General features: G+C 35.4%; 1 protein-coding gene across 1 annotated transcript; it reads right to left on the minus strand.

Annotated features, from left to right (window-relative positions):
• Window positions 1-1,259: 1,259 nt before the first annotated feature.
• Window positions 1,260-6,587, minus strand: LOC141610782 (proteasome subunit beta type-3-A). The gene is made up of 7 exons (XM_074429043.1): window positions 6,405-6,587; window positions 6,080-6,261; window positions 5,027-5,134; window positions 3,966-4,055; window positions 2,997-3,081; window positions 2,227-2,321; window positions 1,260-1,562 (listed from the first exon to the last, which is right to left on the minus strand). Exons 1-7 carry the CDS (start codon window positions 6,408-6,410, stop codon window positions 1,514-1,516), a joined length of 615 nt encoding a protein of 204 aa, XP_074285144.1. The 5' UTR covers window positions 6,411-6,587; the 3' UTR covers window positions 1,260-1,513.
• Between the last annotated feature and the right edge of the window lie 5,163 nt (window positions 6,588-11,750).

Consider the following 11,750-nt stretch of genomic DNA (forward strand, 5'->3'; position numbering starts at 1 on the left):
TGTTGCAAGACTATTTACCAATCACATTGGTAAATTATGGTTTACATGAGCCAGCCATCTTGAGAAAGAGTGGTTTTAGTTGGAAGGTTTGAGAACATTGTGTGAGCCGTGAGTAAACCTGGCAAAAGCAACCCGACCCGAAAAAGCTGACCCGAGACCCGAAGTGACCCGAACTACATCACCCGAATGTGACCCGAAAACCCGAATTGACCCGACCCGAATATGACCCGAACATGACCCGAACTTCCTTGACCCGTACTGGCCCGACCCGAAAATTACCCGATCCAGAACCACTAAACCCAAAAATGACCCGACAAAATATAACTCTAATTGAACCGAAAAGACTTGAAATGACTATTTCTCTATTATTCATTGACCCGAAAATGACCCGACCCGCTTGACCCGAAACAGACCCGACAACAAACCCGAAATAGACCCGAACCCCGAAAAGACCCGTCCTGACCCGAATTAACCCGAACTCAACGAGAAACCCGAATTGACCCGACCCAAATTGGCCCGACCCGAACCCGACCCGTTGACCCGTTTTGCCAGGTCTAGCCGTGAGGCTGTAGCCTGTAGGCTTTTAGAATTTTAGTAGGATTGACTTTGACTTGTAAGTAGTTAAGTACGATTCAGTTACTTTGTTTCAATTATCTGTTTTACCTTTGAGTATTGTTATTGAAAATATCGAAAGAAAAAAAAAAAAAAACGAAAATTCAACAATTAATATAGAGGCTCGATTTGAGCATTTGAACTCGAGTTTGGTTCAAGCTCGCGTTAAAGCTCGCAAGCTTGATAATGAGCACAATTTTTCCAAACTCGGGTAAAATCGAGATCGAGTTTTTCTTTACAAGCACAATTTGTTTTTTTTTTTTTTTTGGTGTAAACCGGGGTGTCCACCGTCGACAACAGTGTATAATTCCCTCGCCGCGCGTGCTCTCACGAAGAGGTAAATGGCTGGCCAAAGAGTTTGCTCCATTCCCATTGGTAGGGATCGAACCCCTGACCTCATGGTTAAGGGATGAGGTGAGCAACCACCACACCAAACACATTTGGTTTTTACAAGCACAATTTGTAATTTACTAAATTCTATGTCTTGAAAATGCACCTCACTCATTTTGAATTGGGTTGAGGCTCGTTTGTGTAACAAGGGATACCATGAAATAGAGACAAAGTCGATAATTTGATACCAATTCGAGTTCAGATTCGGCCAATTACTGGACAAAAGTGTCCAATTATCGACTTTGAAAACTTGAATATAGACAAATCGTAAAGCAGCATCTTGAGTAGCTAGATTAAAAAGCTATAATGAAGAACAAGTTTTGAAGAGTAAAAGACACGTTTTAAAATTTAAATAAAAAATAGAAAATTCTCCAAGAAAATTGTACACAAACTGAAGACGTCTACAGTCAGTAAAATTTAGCAGAATGAAAAGCTAATTTCTACACGAAAACAAACTCCGTATCGAACGCAACGTTGATAGATTAGGAACTTTTCAACGTCTAATAGTTAATTAATCCATCCTGCCCTTCAAGATCCTCTCCTTAATCTCAGTTGGAGTACTACACAAGAAACAAAACGAATTAAATCGTTAACCATGCAAAACTATTTGAAGACGGTCTATTGCTAACTCTACGAATAATCCCGTTCTAATTCTCATACGGGTCAGTAGTGTTGTGATAATGAGACTGTATCATACGAGAATTTGTGAAAAGGAAAGATTTATGTACTGCGTAGTATAGTCTCTAATGAAACAGGTAATTGAAATACACATTTGGTAGAATTTGATACGGGACTCCGGACTCATCAACTTAAGGCGATGTTCAAAAATTTCCTCTCCCTTTAAAGCACTATTAAGAAGATTCAAAATCATCATAATTCTTGCCATTCTAAAAAGTTTGATTGATGTCTATATTAAATTTCAATCTTCTTGTTTAACTTCTTCCTCACTGGTAAGCGGTAACATAATTGCTCAACACGGATCTCGATTCCAACCGTTAAATTACACTAATGGTCAATAATATGTATGAGTATTAGAATTCAAAAGTTTATGTTTTACTTTCTTTTGCCCTTATCTAATATCATATATGGCTTTTCGATCCTCGACTTGCTACTTATAACATTAAGTAATCTTCCCACCCCAAACTGAATCGGAAACGAAGTTTCTTAAGCCAATAAGAATAGATTTAAATGAAGAAAAAATCAAATGTGAGAAGTTTTACTTACACGAGATAAACATGTGCTCCCCAACCACTCAGACAGTCCCTATCAACTGACGCTTGCAGAGCCTGGGAGATAGTCTCGAACAATTCTTCAGGTTCCTAAACCGCAAACAAATGATAGATATTTCATGCACCACTCAATATAATAGGTAAAAGTACACTGAAAACATTATCTGTGCATGCGCCCTCTGTGATAAGGAAAATATATTAGTTGTATAAGTTTATAACAGGCTATCGAAAATTACTTAATTTCAGCATTCTCAACAGCTTGAGACAGCTATACAAATTTAAATCAGATGGCAGAACAGATGTTATAAACTTATAAATAGGAGTGTCTTCTTTCCGCTAAAGTTGCTTTTACATCTTTCAGGGGATAACAGTTTTTTATACACGAAATCTGTGAACTGTATCACCGCTACTGCACAACACAAGCAACACATATAGTTTAATGCGTCATTTTGCTTACTACACTATGCCAAAATCCGAATCTTTGAGTTCTTTGGGAATGAAAAGAATATACAAGTACGCTAAAAATCAATTCATAAAATCCAAGTGTCCCATTCTGACTTCCAAGCTATGTTGCTTTAACACTTCCCTTTGGATGCGTATCATGTGTTGGACATTCCGACACAATACTTTATTATAGGCCGAAGATATGAAACATATACACAAAAATCGACGTGTTTGATACCATGTCATGTCCAATATTGTAAATGAGTCCCAGCAACAATGAAGTCTTTGGCAAGTTCAAAGCAATTAAATTTATGAACTAACCATTTCTGGCTTGTACATGGACTCACAAGCACCATACAGAGATTCAGATGCAGTCCCAGCAACAACGAAATCTTTGGCAAGCTCTCTGCAGTTGAAAAAAATCATCAAATAAAAACAATTCACACTTTTTAAGGAGTTCAGGAAGACAATGGAAGACGGCATTCAGAATAAGCTTTTATGCTGTGATCCATCTGGCATTACTTCTTAAAGAACAAATTCTTCATTCAAGTATAACAGCGCCGTATTTATGCAGAACAACTGAGAACAGACATGTTGTGTAATAGCAGCTTCAGGCTTTCAGTATACTAGAAAGACATACATAATATCACCATAATTAGGCCAACAAAGAATGTGTATTTTAACCTCCATATTTTCACGACCTCATTCTCTTAAGAAAAGAGATACAAGAAAGATTATAAAAGCCATACTCCATCAGACTATATTGGAAGACATATAAATCATCACTACAACGCCATCATTAGATGTTTATATTGATCTCCAACTTTCCCGACCTCATCTCTTAAGAGATACTTTATATATGCCAAATCAGACATGTAAGGGAGATACTTTATAAATGAATAAGGCAATAAGATCTGGCATTTCCGCATAACCTACTGTTAGCATGATAAAACTCACGTCACCCCAGTCACTGCCTTCAACTACAGGAAAAATTGCTTCTATGTAACATAACAGGAACTGTACAGCACTTTGTAGTTTGTACAGTTTCAGCACTACCTCAAATACTACCCTATTTAGTTCAATTGAAAACACACATGAGAAGATAAGGCTAAAACAGATACTCGTATTTGACACAATGCTCGACTATGTCTATGAGTATTCATATCAATCTACAAATTTATCTTGTAATTTTTTCTGAGGAGAATGTTTCAGTAGAATCTGGACACATCACACATAAGAGTCAATTCATCCAATTTATGATAAAGCTGATATAGGGAAGAGAGAGCATACTTGGCACCAATTGAATCCATTGTGCAAATAAATGGTTTGTTGTCATCACCTAATCCGGCAATGACTGGTTGGCAAAAGTACGGCCCAAACCTGTAAAATTATGGAAAATGTTTGTCAATCTTCAAATAATCACTCTAAAAGGTTATGCAGTTAGATAATAAATACAATAGCTAACAACTTCATCTCAACGTTCCTTTATATTCATAGAGGTTTGATTCTTGGAATGAAGGGACAGTCAGACGCACGGACAGAAGATTCATTTGTGTCTTTTTACCAAAATGTGTCTCATACTAAGGAAGACGGTTTTCACTAGCTCACCTTTCTAATTCTAATTCATTTTCTAAGATTCTCACTTGACAGCTATGAAAAAATTAACGCACATAATCCGTCGTCCAAAACAAGAAAGGTGAGTTTTAACCACTTAAGCTTCACAAAAGCCCTCATCAACAAGATGGATGAGGCAATAATCTTTTGACCTTGTTTGCTGTAGCCTACGAGCCGCCACAAGAATCAGAATTCTTTAGCATTAAGTTTTTCTCTTCAAATAGATAAGTTGTCTCTTGCAAGGAAGACAGGCAAAGAAGGGTGAGACGTAAGATATCTATTCCTTGCAAGGGATGAGATTTGGACCTTGCCACCAAGGTAAAAAGGGGGCTCTTAACTGCTTAAATCTCGCAACTCCAATGTGTTAAAGCTACTGGCTACATACATGAATACGGTTTTGAACAAATAATCATAATAATATTTTAGAAATCTGTATATCACCAATTAAATGATTATGTGCCATGTACATGGAACTATGGAACCAGCTCTTTTGTTTACATCTTAACTATCATTTCGGCAAAAACATAACAAATCTTTGCACAAGAAAGAAGTAGCAGTTCCATATCCGATACACATTTCAGACACTATTCCATATGATTTCAATATCAACAGTTTCCAAGAAAGTAACTTTCAACATCCAATGCTACATTCTATTTGTGAAACGACCAAATACGCCACTCAGAACAACCTAGTTAACCACAAAACTACGAATGCAGCGCAAAAACAAGGGAACAAACCTTTTCTCGTACAGAATAGCAGAAACCAGGCTAGCAAAAGTTTCAGGCTTCATGCTCCTCTCTTCCCTCAGCTCATACAGCTTATGGCGAAAGTGCAAGCGCTGATACCTACAAAAACACACCACAACAATAATTTAATCGACTTAACACACATCTTTCCCCCTAATGGCAATGAGGGGGTTAGTAGAGGTTGTCACTCCCCTATCAATCAATTTATTTATTTTTAATTTTAGCTAAAATTTCCGACATTTTCTAGGTCACTTCAATAAACTACTAGTTTGTTCCATAACAATCTAAAATTTGAAACTTTTAGTTAAAATTTCCGATTTTTTCTAGGTCACTCTAATAAATTACTAGCTTCCTCCTAACAATCGAAATTTTGAAACTTCTAGTTAAAATTCCAACTTGTTCTAGATCAAGTTAATAAATTACCGGCTTCCCCTAACAATCAAAATTTTGAAACTTCTAGTTTGTTCCCTAACAATCTAAAATTTGAAACTTTTAGTTAAAATTTCCGATTTTTTCTAGGCCACTCTAATAAATTACTAGCTTCCTCCTAACAATCGAAATTTTGAAACTTCTAGTTAAAATTCCAACTTGTTCTAGATCAAGTTAATAAATTACCGGCTTCCCCCTAACAATCGAAACTTTGAAACTTCTAGTTAAAATTTCTACCTTGTTCTAGATCACTTTAATAAGTTACTAGCTTCCACCTAACAATAGAAATTTTGAAACTTCTTGTTAAAATTTCCGACTTTTCCTAAATCACTTCACTAAACTACTAGATCACTTCAACCTAACAATCAAAATTTTGAAACTTCTAGTTAAAATTTCCGAATTTTCAAGATCAATTCAATAAATTACTAGTTTGCCGCCTAACAATCAAAATTTTGAAACTTTTAGTTAAAATTTCCGACTTTTTTCATCCAGTTCGTATGTTTTAGCCCCCTAACTTCGAATCATAACTCCGCCGCAATTCAACACAAAACAACACAACCGCCAACAATTCACAAACATTGAATTCAAAAGACAAAAGAGAGAAAGAAAAATTACAGAGTTTGAACATCGGTGGCGAGACCGGCGAGACCGATGAAAAGACGATCATTAATCTGGAAAATTCGCTGAAAATCAGTGGCAATAGTTTGAAGTTGAACACCGAGACGGCGATCACTAGCAATGGCGAAACAATTCTTGCCTACCATTGCTACTACTGCACTTCCATTGTACTCGAATATCTGCTCAATTAATCGAATTCATACATTAATTGATTAATCGATTAATTAATTATGAAATTGAAATTTGCAGAAATGAATTAAGCAAGAAGAAATTGGGAATCTAGGGTTAGGATTGATGAAAGAGGGGCGATTCGAGGACTTACCGACATTGTTGAGGAGAAGGTTTTGCGAAGAGTGAGTGCGATTACTGATTACTGATTAGCTTGTGGAAGAAGAAAGGAATTTGTGTGTTTAACTTGTTTATTTAAGTGGAACACTGAAAGACGGTTTTATTTGGTTTTTCATTCGCAAGAGTCAAGATCTAGGAATCAAATTTATGCCCACTTGTTTAAAAAATGAAAACCCTCAATATTTACAGTCTCACACCTCAACATTTATGGTCTCACACTAAAATTATGTTTATCAACAATTCTCATAATGTTATGAAATATTATTATATGGATGTTCATATCTTAGAATATTTTAGTGTATATTATATATGGAAACTTTACCCTCATTATATGTGTATATATACCCCTCATAATGCAATAAGAATACGATTTTGTGTCCCTTATTTTCTCTCTAAGTCCTCTCTATAATTATCTCTTGTCTTTATTTCACAACACGTTATCAGCACGACACCCTAACCAACCGAGCATGAAATTAAGATCATCAAAGCATGAAATTAAGATCATCAAGGTAAGTTAATGTAAGTTTTCTTTGCACAATTTCTTCCATATATGCAAAAAGTATTACTTACTTTATTTTGTTTAATAAGAGATATATGAGTTTTTGGAAAAAATGACATATCATATAATTTTGGATCTGAAGTTCTAAAAAGATTTATTATAAAGATGAGCAATATGTCCAACTTTGGCCTGAAATTCAAAGTTTTATAGGTGTGTAATAATTTAACACCGTTTCATCAATACAATATATAATATATTCATATTGTATAAGTGTAAGGGGCTAGAAGTCCACGTCTTCGAGAATATGAACAGTGTTGATTTTAAAGCGGTATTTTTTTAAAGGCAAATTTATTTGTGAATTGATTCTTGTTCACCTGAAGTTGAACAGTATAATTAATGAGATATGAAACTTGATCCATTGCTTAAAGTGAATGTGACATCTCATAAAAACTCTGTCTGTAGCAGATATCGAGAATATGGCGTTATGACAAGCCTAATATTGCGACCTTAATTGAGCCTAATAATGTGGCATTTGATGAGCCAAATAAAGAAGCCTTAATTGAGCTTAATGGTGTGGCCTTATTGAGCCATATTCGTTCATCAAAAGAAATTTCTCTTAAAAGTCATGCGAGACTCATATATGCTCGAAATTTCGATATGAGAAAGAAGGGAAAAATATTTACGGTTAAAAATTTGACACACACTATGGCCTGAAGTTCATAGTGTTTGCGAGATAATGAAACTATGACCCAAAGTTCATAGAGTTTATAAATATTGAAATTATGACCACAACTTCATATTGTGTAATATACGTCTTCTTTGTTGATATTTGTGATTAATATTTCCTTTACCATTTCTAAATTCCATACTCGTATTTGAATTACAAGCGGGGTTGATTTTGTTTTCAAATTGATGGCCTTTTTATTCCTATATATAATCGTATCTCTTCTGTTTGTCACTTTTATCTCCTTATCATTATGCATGTTTTCCCTGTCGATCACTAAATATTGATAGTGGTGATGATTAAGTTGTTATAATTACACTGTGCGCATCTCTCCTAGCTAAGAACAAGTAAGTCTATGCTTGTTTGGTTTAAAAGATCCTAAGACCCCGCGTTTGTTTAAACCACAGTCAGTGTTAGTTCTAGTAATTCAGTGCTCGTAATTTGAGCTTTATTTGCTTCATTATGAAACAAAAAGATTGCAAAAAACTACAAAGTATATATTTGTGTATTTTAGTTGCCTTCACTTTTATATTTGTGTACACCACACATCATTTATATGGTTTCGATAATCTAGTTAGTTGACAATATGTTATGATTGCTATTTCAAACATTAGACCTGGGTGAGTATATATTTTTCTTATCAATATTTTGGCCTAAAGTTCAAATTTTTTCTTTTACATACTACCTATTTTGGACTAGAAGTTCCATAAATAGAAGTTGTATACTGATATATAAGATCATCATGGAATGTTTGAGATAGAATCTCACTTTCAAAAGAGTAATATAGTCATGTTTCCTAAAGGAACATTGGTGAGTCTTGCCTACATATACGAGACACCTGTTGTGTCATATGTCACATTATTTATCTGGCCAGATTGATTATGAAAGATTGTCCTGGATTGTGGGCAACTAAAAAGGTCGACATGAAATTATTCAAATGTGACATTAAGGCCATCCGGGTTCTTATTATACCCGTTTTGATAAACCTGAAGTTTATCCTACGGAAAACATAAGTGCTGAAAACTCTCTCGTGTAAATTTATTAAAGGCAAGACATTACACGAAGACTGAGTATATTTAATATTGGAGATCACAGTTTGATTATTATATGGAATCGTTAGTCTCCGAAAAGGGCATTGTAATTCAACACATTTAAAATCCAACTGCATTATATGTTACTCCCCAAAAGATTTTGTTAATGTACAAAAATGCCCATATAAATTCTCATCGATGATATGAGAAATTAAGATCTAAGGTGGTTATGGTTTTTACCACTTTAGGGGGAGAATGATAAGGAAAAGCTGGTAAAAACAAGTATATTATCCCCAGCTGTACCTGAAGTTCAGTGGTTTGTTTTCAATATGAAATACATCAAGTAGAGGTTCATGAAATTAGAAATGATGGCTTTCATTTGGTTATGAAGATGTATTATGATACCACTTTTATCACCTTATCATTATGCATGTTTTCCCTATCGATCACTAAATATTGATAGTATGATTAAGTTGTTATAATTACTATGTGCGCATCTCTCCTAGCTAAGAACAAGTAAGTCTATGGTTGTTTGGTTTAAAAGACCCTAAGACCCCGCGTTTGTTTAAACCACAGTGGCCTTGTGGGTTTCACATCGCTTACATGAGAACATCAACCATGCATATTCCGTTCCTGGTAAAAATTACAAGCAAACCCCAAAAAGACCCGGTACTCTGAATGCTTTACAGGATTTTTAGCCATAAAGATAAACTAGTCAGTCGTACTTATGTTAGTCATGTACATCACTAAACTTGACTTCCTCCCTCCCCGAAATCGGAACTGATTTTGAGACGTTTAGACGGCTTGAATGATGATTCGACATGCTTGGACAGCAAATGAGCATCACCCGTGTCAGGAGAATGTCTCTTTGAAAAGTCTTCTTTTGTTTCTATCTGCTGCTGCGTATTAGTTCTGGGATGAAGGACATAAAATGTCAACATAAGACATATGCACAAGGAATTAGAAATACCATCACATAAGTCTTAACAAATTTTACACAGATTCACTAACTTGGGTGACCTGAGTTAGTCTTCCACTAAATTAATACGTTTTTCAACATAAAGAGAACATAAAGGCAAAGTTTCGAATAAAAAAATTAAGTGACCGAAGTGCAACTGGTCAAATCTGAAGATCAAAGAAGTGAAAATCTTTTTTTGGTTTTCCACAAGAACCGCTTCTCCTTCTTCGTAAGAGAAAATCTTATAGCCATAACTGAATGCCGAAAACCAGATTTTGCTTCAGCAAGACTCTTAAGATTGATTTAGAATTAACTGAATGAAAGATTCCAAACAGCCTGGGAAGACACATTGCTAATGATGGTTAGATCATTACCTCTGAAACTCAGCTTCCAATGCATAAATGTATGCTAGCAGAAATTGCTTCTCTAGCAAACTCTCCGCCTCTCTTTGTTCCATGACTTTAGCCTCAACTTCTATCTCTGCATTTCTTTGCTTCTCCTCAGCTCTCACAACAGCAGCTTCCAAAAACGCAACATGGTCTTTAACCTTGTCCAGTTTAGCTCTCCGTAAATGAGTCTCCTTAATTGCCAAGTCTTTCTGTTTAACTAGTTGATCTGTTTCTTTACGCAGCTCCCTGACTTTCTCTTCACACTCTCTCAACTACACACATTCCAGAAGCATTTCACAGCCACATTTTAAGAAAGAAATACAATTTCCACCGTAATGACGTAAACCAAGTAAGAGTTGATTAGGACCAAAGAGATGGCAAATTGGAATGGGTTCGTAGAGGCATACTCCGTATTCCACTATTTCACACTAACATATGAAAAGACATTTAACGAGACAGGAAAAGGATTGTAGAAACATATTCCATTAATTTCATCAAGATTAACATAGTAAAACATAAACAAATTTCAAGAACGCAAATCAATAGTGCCTTGGCCATAGTACAATCCAACTATTTCTCAAAACTCTGTTTCCAACTGCTCTTTCACTTCTCTGGTCATCCATTTTATGAGCAGATTATTATTGTAGAATTCCATGCGTAAAGCCTCCTCTCTCTTCCCCCTATCTCGCAATTTGCAAGAGCTATTGGGGGACCGGGGCAATGTTGTTATAGTTAGTTAGCGTAACGCCTCAAGCTGAAAATTAAGGTCACTAAAAAGGTAGTGTTCTATCTTTACTATAAACCAATCAAATATATGTATCTAACACAGAACTTAGTTCACAGATTGTCAAAACCGATCTCGGAATGTCAAAGTCTCAACATCAATATTGTTTGATCAAGACGGTTAAAGTTTGCCTCGATGAAAAATAACTCTACTACTTCACAAAAAGTATGCTCAACACCTCATCGTCTTATTTGTGGGTCTATGAAAACCGGAGCACTAACAAATCATATTCCAGTGCTTTATTGAAAAAAAAAAAAAATTACACAAACATATTATATGATCATCAACCGGAAAAATAATAGTGGTCACATTTGGTAACAAATGAGAGAACATAGTGGACAATACCTTCATGATTGCTGTATCATTGGCTAGGTCATCAAGGGATATGTTAAACATAGACTCCCACTTTTTCCTTAAAGAAATCGTCATAGCTGCGTCAATTCCTGGCGTTGCTTCCAAAGTCTGTTGAGTTTGCCGCAAAGAATCGTTCCAAGTTGATCGAGTCACTTTCACTTACCAATTCTCGGCCTCTTTATCTCGCTTTAGAAACAAACTGACTTGCATTTCTGTCATCAAGAATGTTAAAAAGAGAAACAAAAAGTCATTCGACAGATTATGTATTGTCGGAGATTGATACGGTTCAGTGATGCAATTATCTAACGATTATAACTAAAATATCGACTTGTAACCTAATCAAGTATACAGTGGTGTCTTTACATTGAAGACAGTTAACGTTTGAGTCACATACCACCAATACAGATTATATAATATCAGAATGACTTAACCATGCTTGTATACTTTAAACGGGATCAGAAGTCAGATAAACGGGTTTCAAAAGACCTAATAAGCATCGGTGATTCAGTTCCAAGAACAACAGAAAAGAGAATAAGAATGCGTCCAGAGAACAAAAAACCACACCTTGAAGACTCCAAATT

Source organism: Silene latifolia, chromosome 11, assembly GCF_048544455.1.
Source record: "Silene latifolia isolate original U9 population chromosome 11, ASM4854445v1, whole genome shotgun sequence".
NCBI lineage: Eukaryota > Viridiplantae > Streptophyta > Magnoliopsida > Caryophyllales > Caryophyllaceae > Silene > Silene latifolia.